This window comes from Halteromyces radiatus (assembly GCF_025201355.1).
Source record: "Halteromyces radiatus strain CBS 162.75 chromosome Unknown BX664scaffold_7, whole genome shotgun sequence".
Lineage (NCBI taxonomy): Eukaryota > Fungi > Mucoromycota > Mucoromycetes > Mucorales > Cunninghamellaceae > Halteromyces > Halteromyces radiatus.
In genome coordinates, this window is record NW_026251693.1 from 660,605 (window position 1) to 674,982 (window position 14,378).

The 14,378-nt window shown below is 32.4% G+C and overlaps 7 protein-coding genes across 7 annotated transcripts; 4 read left to right on the plus strand and 3 right to left on the minus strand.

Moving 5' to 3' along the window:
* Positions 1 to 432: 432 nt before the first annotated feature.
* BX664DRAFT_316942 (uncharacterized protein) lies at positions 433 to 1,914 on the plus strand (the record flags this gene model as incomplete). Its single annotated transcript, XM_051542732.1, has 6 exons — positions 433 to 517; positions 597 to 637; positions 712 to 750; positions 817 to 1,140; positions 1,218 to 1,399; positions 1,479 to 1,914. The coding sequence occupies 6 exons, from the start codon at positions 433 to 435 to the stop codon at positions 1,912 to 1,914; spliced, it is 1,107 nt and encodes a 368-aa protein (XP_051397592.1).
* A 564-nt stretch (positions 1,915 to 2,478) lies between these two features.
* BX664DRAFT_339443 (uncharacterized protein) lies at positions 2,479 to 4,618 on the plus strand. Its single transcript, XM_051546632.1, has 9 exons — positions 2,479 to 2,594; positions 2,668 to 2,781; positions 2,851 to 2,981; positions 3,060 to 3,274; positions 3,350 to 3,455; positions 3,529 to 3,603; positions 3,687 to 3,817; positions 3,909 to 4,363; positions 4,426 to 4,618. The coding sequence occupies exons 1-9, from the start codon at positions 2,497 to 2,499 to the stop codon at positions 4,538 to 4,540; spliced, it is 1,440 nt and encodes a 479-aa protein (XP_051397593.1). The 5' UTR covers positions 2,479 to 2,496; the 3' UTR covers positions 4,541 to 4,618.
* Positions 4,619 to 4,648: 30 nt separating this feature from the next.
* On the plus strand, positions 4,649 to 7,028 carry BX664DRAFT_339444 (uncharacterized protein). Its single transcript, XM_051546633.1, has 6 exons — positions 4,649 to 4,818; positions 4,916 to 5,043; positions 5,122 to 5,328; positions 5,400 to 5,634; positions 5,855 to 6,310; positions 6,388 to 7,028. Exons 1-6 carry the CDS (start codon positions 4,731 to 4,733, stop codon positions 6,867 to 6,869), a joined length of 1,596 nt encoding a protein of 531 aa, XP_051397594.1. The 5' UTR covers positions 4,649 to 4,730; the 3' UTR covers positions 6,870 to 7,028.
* Positions 7,029 to 7,152: 124 nt separating this feature from the next.
* On the minus strand, positions 7,153 to 9,509 carry BX664DRAFT_301456 (ubiquitin carboxyl-terminal hydrolase-domain-containing protein; the record flags this gene model as incomplete). Its single annotated transcript, XM_051542387.1, has 4 exons — positions 7,153 to 7,680; positions 7,754 to 8,588; positions 8,661 to 8,896; positions 9,104 to 9,509. 4 exons carry the CDS (start codon positions 9,507 to 9,509, stop codon positions 7,217 to 7,219), a joined length of 1,941 nt encoding a protein of 646 aa, XP_051397595.1. The 3' UTR covers positions 7,153 to 7,216.
* A 124-nt stretch (positions 9,510 to 9,633) lies between these two features.
* BX664DRAFT_339447 (DNA polymerase delta, subunit 4-domain-containing protein) lies at positions 9,634 to 10,352 on the minus strand (the record flags this gene model as incomplete). The annotated part of the gene is made up of 3 exons (XM_051546634.1): positions 10,072 to 10,352; positions 9,902 to 10,003; positions 9,634 to 9,845 (listed from the first exon to the last, which is right to left on the minus strand). Coding segments are annotated over exons 1-3 (469 nt in total), but the record flags the coding sequence as incomplete, so codon positions are not given.
* Positions 10,353 to 10,388: 36 nt separating this feature from the next.
* Positions 10,389 to 11,700, minus strand: BX664DRAFT_339451 (TB2/DP1, HVA22 family-domain-containing protein). The gene is made up of 4 exons (XM_051546635.1): positions 11,487 to 11,700; positions 11,363 to 11,426; positions 11,123 to 11,293; positions 10,389 to 11,013 (listed from the first exon to the last, which is right to left on the minus strand). Exons 1-4 carry the CDS (start codon positions 11,657 to 11,659, stop codon positions 10,534 to 10,536), a joined length of 888 nt encoding a protein of 295 aa, XP_051397597.1. The 5' UTR covers positions 11,660 to 11,700; the 3' UTR covers positions 10,389 to 10,533.
* Positions 11,701 to 13,095: 1,395 nt separating this feature from the next.
* On the plus strand, positions 13,096 to 14,376 carry BX664DRAFT_361224 (uncharacterized protein). The gene is made up of 3 exons (XM_051548228.1): positions 13,096 to 13,709; positions 13,845 to 14,034; positions 14,118 to 14,376. Exons 1-3 carry the CDS (start codon positions 13,174 to 13,176, stop codon positions 14,232 to 14,234), a joined length of 843 nt encoding a protein of 280 aa, XP_051397598.1. The 5' UTR covers positions 13,096 to 13,173; the 3' UTR covers positions 14,235 to 14,376.
* Positions 14,377 to 14,378: the final 2 nt, after the last annotated feature.

Below are 14,378 nucleotides of genomic sequence, written 5' to 3' on the forward strand. Positions count from 1 at the left end.
TCAGTTACATATATATATAATATTTATATTATTTTTAATATTATTCAATGAATAATAACCTCACATCGAACGAATCAACCTATTGGAGACCATGCGAAAATAATATTTGTTATTGTGATTGGAGATTGACTATTACTCATTGTTATGTAGAAGATATTTATCGATACATCTATATCGTAGTCATCGCTCTATCAGCAGTAAATATTATATGTGGTAAGGATATATAAATGATGATGATGATTTTTTGTTTCTAAACTTATATGTATATAGGTTCAGGGTTATTATATCATCGACTAGTGAATCTTAAACAAGTGATTTTTGAATACAGGAATGGATTTTTACGCCCTCGAGCCATGGAATCTATTTTATTTTTTATGGTTTTATTTAATTTACGTACGTAGCTACAAATATACATATATAATCTAACTCATCATGATGATTTTTCTTTTGATAGTTCGATTGATCCAGTCAATCATTGTTGTCACTGATACTGCTCAAAACATTGTATTCCGTCAATGTAAGTGTTCTGTGTGAACTTAAAATAATGAATCATCAGTGATGTCAAGGTTACACTAATTAGTTTTTTTTTTTTATAGTTCTTTATGAATTTAGCTTTGAAATGGGTTTCACTACACTTGTAATCACTAAATAATTCTCAAAAAAAAAATGTATAAATTCATTATTATTATTATTATTATTATTATTATTTAGGGTGTTTATCTATTTGGGATCATTCATGCGCTTCGAGAGGTAAATATAATATATTTCCTTTTTCGTATTTTCTGATCTTCTTCTTTTTATATATATATATTATAGAGTGATCGTGTTATCTTTGATCAGTGGATCTATTCTCCTCGAGTTGCTGATATTTTATGTACTGCTATTATAGTAGGACCTTATGTTACTAATACTACTTGTTCACTTGGTGCTGGTATCAGTGCATATCTTGGACATACTGATATGGCGAATGATTTTGCATCGGCTTTATATATTGTATGGTCTGGACATTGTTTAGCTTTATCTTCTTTGACTTTATTTGCTGGATGGCGATTACTACGTATTTTAAACCAACATATCAAAATGAAAGAAGAAAGAAAGACTACTATTGACATATCCAAGGTCAAACTTGGCGCACAAAAGGTAATTTCATCTTCAATTTCCGCTTTTTTTATTTTTCTTTTTCTTCTTTTCCTAACTTTTTTTTTTCTTTTTTAAAGGTCAAAATCATTGCCCTTACATCTTCTATTTGTTTATTCCTTTATATTGGTGTGGCTATTGGTTATGGTGTTTTCCGAGTTCCAATTCATACCCATGTACCTTATAGTATCTTTTTGATCATTGCTTGGAATGGTCTAGGTATACTTGCTTCCATGTTTATTTCTTTTGCTGTGATATTACAGTAAGTCACCTAATATCATTCTTCTTTTTATTATTATTATTAATATTATTATTATGAAACTAACATATTTTTTTTATAGTCCCAAGATGAAGTTATCTTTATTGTTCACTTCTGATACATCTGGAGCAGGGCGTAGTCATGGTATGGAGCTGGACTCAAGCAAAAGAAACGATAGTAGTAACAGCAATAAAATGACAACTTCAAACAATTTCAACTTTGAAACTTCAGCAGGTAACAGCAATCATATCGATAGTGCTTTTGATACCCATACGTTTACTGACAGCATGCAATATACAAGCAAAATCAGTGATGTCGGTGCCCAATATAACAATGAAGGACGAAATTACACATCAATGGATGCTGCCCCAACTTTATCAACTGCCATCGCCATGAAGTATAGCAATGCAAGTAATCCTTTGGTATTGGATGATTGTGATATGGAACTGGTGCATGCTTATCCCGAATCAACAAAGTCTTGCTCTCATTTGGTGGATGATAAGATTTCACGTTATTAGATCCTGGTTTAGCTGGAAATCTTTTTGATTATTTTAGTTAGTGATTTATTCCTTTTTTTTTTATTTTTTTTATATATATCTTATATTTATTATCCTTTTTAGAATTTGTATATTCCCTCATTTTGACTTTATACGGAAATCAAGAAAAGTTGATCTTTTTTTTTTATTCCTATTTTTTTTTTTTAATAGTATCCTTATGATAATAATAAAATGACAATTACAATCATTAGAGTTTTTTTGTTTTTTCCTTTCTGAATGTCATTCAATCATCATCATCATAATTATCATCATTATCATCATTATCATCATCATCATTATTATCATCTTTATCAATGTACCAGTACCATCTAGTTACCCATTCATTATGAAACAAGTTTAGATATTCTTTTGATTTGTTTATTGGTCAATTTACTTGAATTTGACCATGTGGATCAAATAGCTTATGTCCATTGATTTTGTTCTCCGCTTTGTCTCGATTGGAGTGAACAATTTGGGAAACAGTCAATAAATACATAACACAAAAAAAAAAAAAGACTTGTTTCTCTTTTTTACTTTCAAACTTCTTTTTTATATATTTTGACTATGGATAACATTGACGATTATATTTTACAATTGGCAGATAAAGATACATCATCCAAATCAACCAGCAAATCCTCAAGAAAATCGTCTTCGAGAAAATAGTAAGTTACTAATTGACTATTTTCTTTTTTTTCTTCTTCTTTTACTTATTTGACTTTTGTTTTCGAATTACAGTGCGTCTGACTCTGATGAAGTTTACTCGGACGATGACGATATTGATATTGGTTCTGAAGGAGAAATAGATGAATATGGACCAGATTTGTATAAAGATGAAGAAGATCGAAAAAGGTAATATAATTATTATTACTTATTTTGAATAAACAGCTCATCAAATTATATATATATTGTCTGAAATAGACTTTTGGCTCTTCCTGAAGTAGAACGTGAACATATTCTTAGTGAACGATCAGAAGAAAGACAACGCAACTTGGAACGTTTAGAAGTACGAAAACTATTAAAGGATGGTCATAGAGGCGATACAACTCGACGTAAGTTATTTATTATTATTATTATTATTATTTCAATAGTATACCTGGTATTGATCCATTCATTATCATATTTCATAGGTTCGACACGATCCAAGGGTTCCGGTACCTCCAGAGCTCTTTCTGAATTGACAAGAAGACGTGAAGAAAAGAAATCCAGTCGATCTATCAAACGTCATAGAAGGTATTCTCCTAGTCCTGAAAAGAAAAAGCGACGTCGATCAAGTCATGAAGAACATAGTGATTATGAACATAGTGAAGAGTGGCCTGAATCTGATGAAGAACGTGAAGCGAAGGTAAATTGTGTCTATCTACTTTCAATTTTTTTTTTTTATATTTTGTACTGATTCTTTTTTTTTATGTATATATAGGCAAAGAAACGAGCGCCAACCCTTGAAGAAATACAATCCATTAGTTTCACTCGAAATATGATTGAACAATGGTTATATACTCCTTTCTTTGATGACACTGCCATTGGTAAATTAATTTAGTTTTTTTTTTTTTTTTTTTTGGATTGTATAGATACTAACTTAATATTTATTACATTCAGGTTGTTTTGTTCGTTTATATATTGGTCCTGATCCTGCAAAAAAGGTTCCTGTTTATCGAATGTGTCAAGTTGTTGGTAAGTGTGTGTGTCTGTGTGTCTGTGTTAAAAAAAAAAGGAGGAATTCAAATTAGACATTCATAAAATATCTTCCATCATAGATGTGGCTCCATGGCACAAGGTTTACAAGATTTCTGATGGTGTGTTTAGTAATCGAGGTCTCAAGGTTAAATATGGAAAATCTGAAAAGGTGTTTCCTATGGATATTATATCTAATCAGCCAGTGACTCAGGTAAAAGAATAAATAAAAAAAAAAATAGATAATGTTTAAGAACGGAACAACTGATTTTTATATCTGAATTTTTTTTCTCTCTCTCTTTTAGAGCGAATATACACGATTATTGAATGTTTTGGAAAGTGAACGTCTTCGAGCACCAACGATGGACCATGTGGAACAAAAATTGGAAGATCTCAAGAAAGCAAAGGCATATGTTTTGAATCATGAAGAAGTATCGGATATGATTGCACGAAAGCGTCAGGTACAAGGTCAAAATGTCAGTGTGGCAATGGAACGTGCAGAAGTCTTGGCTCGATTGGAACACGCTAAAGGATATGGTGATGCAGATGAAATCTCAAGATTGACAAAACGTTTACAATCACTGGATGAATTGGTGGATCGTGGTGGAAATAGTGGAAGTCAGCAACATATTTGGGAAGAAATTAATAAACGTAATCGAGAACGCGACAGGATAGAATCTCAAGAAGTGGAATTACGATTATCAGAAGAAAGACGCAAAGCAATCAAATTGGCTATGTTACAATCATCACAACAATCAAGGTATTAAGACAAAGAAAAATAAAAAAGAGGAAAGAATAAACTAATGTTTCTATTTGTTATAGTGAAATTGATCAAAAATCTGAAACAAAAAATGCAACGGTGATAGTAGTAGCTAGTTATGAAAAATTGATGCGTAGCTTAGGAAAAGAATTAGCAATTGAATTTATTGATGAATAAACGAATTTATGATAGTTTTTGTTATTGAGCCATAAATAGGTTAATGATATGTCGCCATTTCACGCTCCGGCCTTTTTTTTTTGCCCTGCTATCATTTTCTCTTTTTTTTTTTTTTCTTTCTTTTTTATTCTATATTTCTCCTTGAATCTTGTTTTTTTAAAAAAAGGGTTGGCGTGGGCCATAGATCATTATGCGAGCCAATCTATTATTATTATTACTTTGGTTTGCTTCCACTGATGCTAGTTTGTTTACGTCAAGTAATCCATATATTGCTTCTTGTAAGTATCTCCGTGTTATTGACAACCACTCTTTTTTTTTTTTTTCCTTTATATTTCCTGTATGCTTTAACAAACATTTTATTTTATTAACAAATAGCTCTAGTTACATTATTCACCAATACTTCCTCGATTGACAATACTCCAGCTATAGGCAATAGCTTGCAAACGTATGATCATAATATCGTAGTGACCAATGCCACTGTTCCCGATGCTTCAGGTGTTAGCGTAAGAACATATGACTATTTTCTAATCTTTCAAGTCATTTTTCTTTTAACCACTTTCTTTTTTCTTTCTTTTTTTAAGGGAATTCTTTATGATCGGCAACAATCTTGTCAACAAAATGTGACGACATATCATCCAGAATTATTAACGAATCAACCCAAGATTGCCCTAGTGAGACAAGGTGGATGTTCATTAACAGATAAGGCACTTTATTCTCAACTTGACAATGCAGTCGCAGTGATAGTTTATGCTACTGTTCCTTTTGATGTGGTGACAGGTGTGAACAATGTAAGTAGAATTCAAGTATTAAAAAAAAAAAATGGACACACTAATTTTTCTTTTTTTTTTTTTATGTATAGCCTTCTGTTGGTGACAATATCAAAATTCCTACATATTATATTGACCTTGAATTGGGACAAAAATTATTACAATTATTACAACAACCTGAACCGATTTCTCAAGCACCGAATAATGTTAGTTATCAAATTGCAACCAAGGTAACTTTATATCCAGTCATTGGAGGGTTTCCGACTACTTGGGAATACATTCTGATCATTGTGGTAGCTCTTTTGGCTCTCAGTTTCTTGGTATCAAGTAAGGTTTCATCTATCCAAATGTTTTCTATTCACTCAAATATGGAAACTCATCTTTTTTTTTTATATACGATTTTCTTTATCCGATTCATTTACAAACAATACTCCATTTATATTCTTCTTTTGATTTATCTTTTTCTTTCTTTTTTTTTTTCTTTTTCTTCTTTTTTTTTATTTTTTATTTTTTTTTTTTGTTTGACTTATGCTTTTTTTCTCCAAAGTGGGTGTACATTGGCATCTTTGGCGTATTCGAAGACGTCAACGTGCATTATATGAAAATGGACTCTCTATGGCTACTCTTCCACAACAGCATACCGACAAGGGGTTGATCGATCCTGCATCTTTGGCTATTTTCCCAACTCGAATTATAGGTGAAACTATGGAAAATATGGATGATGATTCGACCAAACCAACAGTATTACAGCGACGACAATCAGTTCTCTCCATTCGACATGAAAGAGCTTTGGAAAACGCTGAAGCTTTGGCTGCTACTATTGTTCATCCAAGACGTGGGTCTAATGTTGAAAATACTTCTGATACTTCCTCGGTCTCTTCCCCGCATCCTACTGCACGTGAACAAACGGAAGAAGTCTGTGTTATTTGTTTGGATGATTTTGCTCTTGGGGAAAGTGTACGAAAACTACCTTGTGGACATGAATATCATTGTGAATGTATAGGTAAATGCTCATTGATAAAATGATTAAAGTCATTCACCTTTTTTTTTTTTTTTTTTTTATTTTTATTCATCTGATAGATCCTTGGTTGACCATTAAATCCGCCAGTTGCCCACTTTGCAAACATGACTGTTCAATGGATGTACCGCCTAAGAACGATGATGAACAAATATCGCCACCACCAGCAGCTACCATGGATGACAGCTCTTCTCGTGCATCATCGATTTTTTCCTTATCCTTTTTGCGACGACGTATGGATGATGATACCACGGTGCATCAACGAAGTGCTCCTTCCACCTTTGGCCCAACTATTCCAGCAGATCAAGCAGAGGCATTCAGTCGTACTTGGATGGCAAGAAGTTTACCTCGGAATATGCGACGTCAAATTGATTTAGCAGCACAACAAGCAGCAGAAGCTCATCGACAAGAACATACTGTAGTAACTCTTCCAGCAAGAATGATTTCTCAACCTGATCCTTCTTCAGTATGTTTGGAGATTGTACAATCACCTTTGCAACAACAACAAGCCGAATCATCAAGCTCTACCAACAAGACTTCTTAACGAAACATTATCATCAATACTCCCTTATTTGTATATCAAACACATACACATATTCTTCTGACTTGTAGTTTATATTTTTGTACTTATAATACGTCTTTCTACACAGACACATACCTTTTTTTTTTCTTTTTATAATAAACACTTTTTTCTTTTTTTGGATTCCATTTTATTGGTGAGATGAAACAAAAAAAAAAAATGTCGTGTTACCATCACACCGAGATTTATCAGTCAGGTGCAATCAACAAATATGATATAAAAATCTTTTATTTCAAAAAAAAAAAGAGGGGTAATATAAAACAAGAATAAGACTAGCTACAATTGGTGGGATGTTCAATCAATGATTCTATTTACATGATGAGACATTTGTCAGTTTTGGAAGATTTGGTCTGTTTGGTATTGCTAGTTGTTGTTGTGGAGGAGATAGTGGCAGTAGAATGAGAGCCTGTGGTTGATGTAACTACAGGAGGGATGACTTCATCAGGATACCATCCGTCGATTTTTTGTTGTTCTTGTGCCAACAGCTGTGCTTTTTCTACAGAGATTGGTTGTGTTTTCGATTGTTGTTGTTTAGTATCATCAACATCGTTATCATCATCATCATCGTCATCATCTTGGTCCATATCAGATTCTGTATGATCAAGAAGATTTTGATTGATTTTCTCCTGTTGTTGTTTTTCCTGTTGTTGTTGAAAACATGCATCACATAATCGATTCAGTTCATAAAAAAAGAGATATCCATTTTTCGATACTTGATCTAATACTGTTTCTTCCTTGATATCAGTTTGGACTCTATGATCTAGATCAAGGTCATCTTTACAAAAAAAAAAAAAAAAAAAAAAATTAGTGAGATTATAAAAAGACTAAAAAGAGAATCATCTACCTACCTAATTTCATCCATATATTGGGACTAGTTGCAGAAGTTTTGTACATTTTAGCATAGGCAACATAATGTCCAGAATAAGGAGAAGAACCTTGATGACATACCACACTTTTCAATACCATGAGATAATCCATTTCAGCATTACATTGGGAACACACAGCATTATCAGTATTGCGATTGACAAATTGAAGGAATGGAATAGTATCAGGGACTTGTACAGGTCGTTCATCCTTGACATAATAGTTGCCATTTTGTTGATGATGATTGAGTTTGTACCGCTTTAATACAATAGGGAGTACCAAATGGGTATCAGGGGAGAAATAATGTTGTTGTCCATCATCAATCATATCACCTAGTTCATTACTACTGCTATAAAAGGGTAATAATTCCATTGCTTGCCATGCATCCACTTCTCTTTGTTGTTGTTGTTGTTGTTGTTGAATGGGAGTTTTGGGATCATTTCCAAAGGTATCCATATTCTTTTTATCTTTTCCTTTGTCATCCATAAGTGTTGGTGTTGTAGTATTGGTAGTGACAATAGTCAAGCATTTGTCAGTAGAATCCGATGTACCATTAGTGCTACTACTTCCCCATGAAGTACTAAGATATTCTTGCGTATCCAAGCATTGTCTTCGTTCATTTTCCATGTTGACATTGCGTTTGACACCTGTGACCACGCTGTTATAAAAATGATCGAGTAAGATAGTTTCCAATCGAAGAGGTTCAATAATATCATCATCCTTCTCCATAGTTGGTAAAGATAAAGGTAAAAGTCGATCTGTCATGATACGATCATCATCCATATCCTTGTTAGCTCCATGGAATAAACGTAATTGAAACTACCGAAAAAAAATATATATTATTATTAGAATTAAATTTTTGTTGTTTTGTATCATTTATGTGATGCTTACAGGTAAATAAGGTAGTTCAAAGATAGAAGTTAAAAATAAAAAGAGTTCACTTGCATCTTCTTGTTGCCAATGATGAGTTTCAGGATCTTGACCATACCAACCAGTTTGTTCCAAACCACGTCGAACTTGAGCTACAGTACTTTTCTTGACCAATTGTCCACTTCGTAATTTGTTGACAAAGAGACGTAAAGTTCGTTGAAGATGATGTTTTTTGTGAATTAATTGTTCTTCTTGGTCTATTTTTGGAGGATCAGTCTTGATAGAGAGAGGAGCAGAAGTACTTTGTTCATTGGAGTGAGAAGTTGTAAAGAAGCGATGACGATGATGATATTTTGAAAAGAACCGATGGTGACGGTGGCGATACCAATGTTGTTGTTTTAACGGTTGAGAAGCGACTGGGGAAGAAGGAGAAGAGATAGGAAAAGAAGGTTTGAAAGGATCACCAAGAAGCATAGGATCAAAAGAAGTAAGACCAATATACATTGCAAATAAGAGAGCATCCAAATAACAACTAGTGCCTTGTTCGTTTTCACTACCCAAAAGTGGAAGAGATGTTGTTGTCGGTGGTGAGGTAAGAAGACCATAACTTGCCTCTTGAATATCTTCAATGTCCTTCAAAGCTTGATTCATGTCCCAGTTGGCATCTTGAAGAAAAGAAACTAAATGTCGACGTTTCCAACCTTTATCGAAACTAGAAGAAATAGTATTTGTAAAACTTTGCAAGATCTTTTCTTGTTTCGGTGTCAATGGTGGAGGAGTTGTACGTTGTTCAGTAACATGGTCATGATGATAATGTTCCAATAAACGATGCCATAAATTATTGGAATGTTTTTTCTTGGTATGCTTCATAACATATGTATGATAAAGGGAGTAAGATATAAAAAAAAAAAAAAAAAAAAAAAAAAAAAAAAAAAAAAAATCAAAAAAGGGAATTCCAATCCAAAAAAGAAACGAAACAAAAAAAAAAAAATAGACGGGACTTTTTTTTTTTTTTATTCAAACAAGAATGGGTATCGAAATTAGACTTGAAAAAATAAAAAAAAAATCTAATCAATTTGTATAATAGAGATCATATTACGTTCCCATAAAATAGACATTCTTGAGTATCCTTTTTATTTCGTTTCTTGTCCAATAATAGATCCCTGATTTCAATAGGTGGATGTAACCCTAATGCTTGTGCTCGTTCTATAAAAGGCAAATCATATCAGTTTTTATTCAATCATCCTATATAATATATTTACCCCAACGTTCTAATCTTGACAAGCCAACACAAGGTCCATATTGATAATTCAAATCAAATGCTCGTAACTTTTTATCCATATCAGATAAATGTGTTTGGTGAACTATCAATCAAAAAAAAAAAATGATCAAGCTTTCTAAACTTCTATTTTATTATTATTATTATTTTTACTTTCAATACGTCTTTGAGGTGTAGTGGTATCATTCTTATTTTGCTGTGTCACAATGGTAGAAGAAACGTCCGTATCCTCATTAGTCAATGGTTGTTCTTTTTTCTTTTGTTGTTTTTTATCAGTATCGTCCTTGCTTAGAAAACTACTTGTCAATGGACTATGTTGATCGTCTGCTGCTTTTCCTCGTCGTCGAGATACCCGTGTCTTAATAGTGGATTGTTTTTTAGCTGCTGTTGCTGATTTTGACTTTGGCATTGTATAACTTCAGTTTAAAAAAAAAAAAAAATAGAGAGAAAGGAAAGAGGGAAACTTTCCGGTCTTTGAATGGGAACAAATAGATAAAAAAAAAAAGCACATGATCTGCCTCGCTGTTTGAATACATATAACTCTATGATTTTGTCAAAGTGGCATCTTTATTAGCAACAGTATATATAAAAAAACTAGTAATTTCATGAACTATACTAATCTTGTTTTTCTGCCTTCGATTGTGGTTGAGGTTTCCAGATCCAACTAGCCATATAACCAGACCAAGTAGATACTGTCACCGAACTTGTAGGGAGAATGTTGTTGTTGTTGTTTGCCAGTGATGACGTATCAGATGTTACATCCCTTTGTCTTCGTCCATTTACCATTGAAGCCAATGAATCATAACTATCCACACGTTCTATAGAATATCCACTATCTTGATCAGATGATGATGTTGATGATGATGACGCTGCTGTTGATGATGATGTCCCTTGTATATCTTGTTGCTGCGCCAATGGTGTTGTTGCCGAGGTTGACGTTTTTGTTGATTGTAATCCTTGTGTTAATTGATGGACTCTGCTGGAAGACATCAATGAAGAAAAGATACCATAGGCACTCCATGATTCCTGGTTGGCTGTGTTGTTGTTACCCTTATCAGGTTTAAAGGATGGTTCTTCGGTGATACCTTCAGTTGACTAAGAAAAATAAGATTGATGAATATAAGTTGTTACAATCTTCATCATACAAGGTCCTATTTTTCTATTCTATTTTTTTTTTTTTTTTTTTTTTTTTTTTTTTTTTTACCTTGAATAAAGAATCAGAGATAAATGTACGTAAAAGATGAATTGCTTTTTGTCCATAAGTTGATAAAGTCGTCTTGACGTTTTGTTCAACATCGATTACAGTTTGATCAATTAAAGGTTCATTCACCTTTAAGAAAGGTTCCATATATTGAGTATAGAATACACCAGTGCCCTATTCAAAAAAAAAGACATAATATAAATATTATAAACAAGCATTATTATTTTTTTTTTGTTGATTTACATTGGTCTGAGGAAGAATGAGCCAAACGATAAATAAAAGTTTGATTTCGTAGTAAAATGGAAACCTAATTAATAAAAAAAAAATAAGAATGAATAATATGTAACATGATAAGTGTTTAATATACCAAAAGAGAAAAATATCAGTTATATGTTCAACAACAAGATAAACACTGGTAACCATCCAATATATAATGAGTGGACGAAATTGAGAAGCATCTTGAACTTTGATAGCTTTGTAACACATGTACGCAGGGTATAATTGTAAAAAGAAAAGTTTTGTAATCAAGTAAATGGTCATAATAAACCTGATCAACGGTGGAGGAAATCACAAAAAAAAAAAAAAAAAAAAAGGAAAAAAAGAAAAGAGAAAAAAGAAAAAAAAAAAAAAGAAAAAGAGATAAAGACAAAAAATGTACGCATAAAACTTTGCCGACGGAGTTTGGGCGACTTTTATACCTTCCTTTTGAATCCTTTCTCCTTTTTCCTCATGTCTTTTTTTTTTTTAAGAATTACTGTTATAAGATCATTGATTTATTATTATTATTATTAACTATGATGAATTCATCTGACGTAACTTTTGAGCATTGGATTCCAATAAATAAATCAAACGACGCATATGAATATTATTACTACCACCACCTGTCACCAATTCCTTAGAGGATGCATTGATAGCCTTGAAACATGATTCCAATTCCGCAATATGAGAATCAATAGGATTGACCTTGGGTTTATCAGTATGTCGTAAAGGAGGAGATAATGAAGATGATACTTTATACATGACACCTCTACGACTTGTTTGATTATATGTTGGTAAGGCAAAACGACGAATAGTGTTCATCATCATTGTTTGTGTGATTATTATTATTTTTTTTTATGGAGAAAGGAAAATTGCAGTATTTGGGAATAAGAAAGATGAAAAAAGAACCGTAAAATGCTTATTTATATTGAAAATCAACAAAATAGAAATATTCCCACATAAAGTATCAACAACAAGTGTTTCTACATGCAACTTACCACCTGACAAGGTATCTATGATGTAAACCGAAGGCACATCATCATCATCATTCGTTGGCGACAAGGTTGTTAAAAGCTCAGCGACGGTATTTGAACATTGGAGTTGGGTAATTGGTGTAACCTTAAATATTCCTTTTTTTTTTTGTTGTTGTTATGATGATGACGTTGTTGATGGGAAAAGTGATTCATTTAGGGAGGTTCTCGATCAAATGATTATATGATCAAATCAAAATAGAAAAAAGATAAGATAAGAGAAGATGATCAACATCATATCTTTTTTTTTTCTTCATTTTTTTTTTTATTTTCTTTTTTTTTTTATTTTCTTTTTTGATATTGTCACAGTGCACCCTTTTGCTTATTTGGAAAAAAGCGGCACTTTCTGGAAAATTGAATTATATAACTATTCCGTTTTCCGTTTTCCTTTTTTGATTTCTCCTTTTTTTTTATTATTATTTCTATGTATCTATATATAAACGAATTTCATTACTATCGCAACTTATAGGTGACGATAAAAATAAAAGTAAATAATCCATTTCTTCTAGTGATTCACATGTATACTTCTTAAAAGATCTAAATGATTTACCATGAACAATAAGGATTAAATATCCCACGAAAAAAAAAATCACTGAGAATGAAATGTGGGGAAACGGAAAATAGTGACCGGGAAGGGATTATTTGACTCTGCGGGGAAAACGGAACGGGGTAAAACCAGAATCAAAAAAGTTTCTTTTAAGGATTTTTTTTTTATTTTTATTTTTATTTTTTTTTTTACTTCTTTATTTATTATAGACAGATAATATGAGCCCCTTGTTTCAATTTGACAGTTGTCCTAGAGATGATGCCACTTTGATCCGATACTCAAAAAGTACATCCACTAGTCGACCTCTCATATCATCATCATCACCCTTATCACCACGGATACCACAACCATCATCTTTACAATCCAGTTCGAATCATCTTCAAGCCATCGTTGATCAGTATCAATCTCAACCTGAACTATTAAAGATGATTCTCAATACAAAACTTGAAGAAGATAAAAGAAAGGCAGAAGAGGCTCGTTTACGTGCTAAAGAGTTAGATATTTATATGTCTTTTCATGGAAGAAATGACGAGGATGATGATCGTGTTTCAACTCCCCCTTTATCTCCACATCAACATCCTTGTTTATCCAAATCATCACCATCATCATCATCATCATCATTGCCAACGTCACCACCACCACCATCATCATCACTAACAAATGGTCGGAAATCAATCTCATACTCTATCGATTCTTCATCTACCCATCCTTTGGATACCTCTTTTCCATATTTCAAACCCATTTCAATTACCCCGTAAGAAAAAAAAATTTTTTTTTTTCATTCCAAAAAGAAAAAGTTGCTCAAAAAAGGAAATTGAGTCCCTAAGAAGAGAATGGTCAATAAAAAATAATTTATAATATCCTTTCTTTTTTTTTTTTTTTTTAATAGTGAACATCAAGATGACATTTCAAAGAAAATGACAGGTAGAAAACGTCGATCCATGCAAGCAGTGACTAAAATTGTAGAAACCAAGGATCCTTTGTATAAAGATGATTACCTATGGAAAAACAATGGTAATACCATTCAACGCAAAACTGGGTATAAAAGTACTTATTATAAATGTTCAAATGCTTCAAAGGTAAAAATATATGTATATAACAAAAGGGATACCACGGACCAATTTTCGGGTGTGCTCGGAAACTTAATTTTTTTTTTTTTTAGGGTTGTCCTGTCAATAAAACCATTTTGTTCCAATCCTCTAGTGGTGATTGTATTATCAAATATCGTGGTCATCATCTACCCTTTTGTGGTAAAGTGGAGCATGTATATGATCTGTAGTCTCATCATCATGGTGATATGACATGTTACACAATATGTCAGATAACTGTTCATTCTTGCTACTGCTGTTATTCCTACTACACTTTATTCATTCATTCATTCTATCAATATGCACACAAATTTTATATGATTTAATATTCCCTC

What these genes read in the sequence shown, in the direction of transcription:
- BX664DRAFT_339443 (XM_051546632.1), top strand. Translation starts at nt 2,497, where the DNA reads ATGGATAACATTGACGATTATATTTTACAATTGGCAGATAAAGATACA. An exon ending in GATGAAGAAGATCGAAAAAG is followed by an intron (nt 2,782 to 2,850) that starts GTAATATAATTA and finishes TGTCTGAAATAG; the next exon opens with ACTTTTGGCTCTTCCTGAAG. An exon ending in ATGAAGAACGTGAAGCGAAG is followed by an intron (nt 3,275 to 3,349) that starts GTAAATTGTGTC and finishes ATGTATATATAG; the next exon opens with GCAAAGAAACGAGCGCCAAC.
- BX664DRAFT_339444 (XM_051546633.1), top strand. Translation starts at nt 4,731, where the DNA reads ATGCGAGCCAATCTATTATTATTATTACTTTGGTTTGCTTCCACTGAT. An exon ending in TCTCAGTTTCTTGGTATCAA is followed by an intron (nt 5,635 to 5,854) that starts GTAAGGTTTCAT and finishes TTTTCTCCAAAG; the next exon opens with TGGGTGTACATTGGCATCTT. An exon ending in ATATCATTGTGAATGTATAG is followed by an intron (nt 6,311 to 6,387) that starts GTAAATGCTCAT and finishes TTCATCTGATAG; the next exon opens with ATCCTTGGTTGACCATTAAA.
- BX664DRAFT_339451 (XM_051546635.1), bottom strand. Translation starts at nt 11,659, where the DNA reads ATGACCATTTACTTGATTACAAAACTTTTCTTTTTACAATTATACCCT. An exon ending in ACTGATATTTTTCTCTTTTG is followed by an intron (nt 11,427 to 11,486) that starts GTATATTAAACA and finishes TTTATTAATTAG; the next exon opens with GTTTCCATTTTACTACGAAA. An exon ending in TCTCTGATTCTTTATTCAAG is followed by an intron (nt 11,014 to 11,122) that starts GTAAAAAAAAAA and finishes TATTTTTCTTAG; the next exon opens with TCAACTGAAGGTATCACCGA.
- BX664DRAFT_361224 (XM_051548228.1), top strand. Translation starts at nt 13,174, where the DNA reads ATGAGCCCCTTGTTTCAATTTGACAGTTGTCCTAGAGATGATGCCACT. An exon ending in AAACCCATTTCAATTACCCC is followed by an intron (nt 13,710 to 13,844) that starts GTAAGAAAAAAA and finishes TTTTTTTAATAG; the next exon opens with TGAACATCAAGATGACATTT. An exon ending in AATGTTCAAATGCTTCAAAG is followed by an intron (nt 14,035 to 14,117) that starts GTAAAAATATAT and finishes TTTTTTTTTTAG; the next exon opens with GGTTGTCCTGTCAATAAAAC.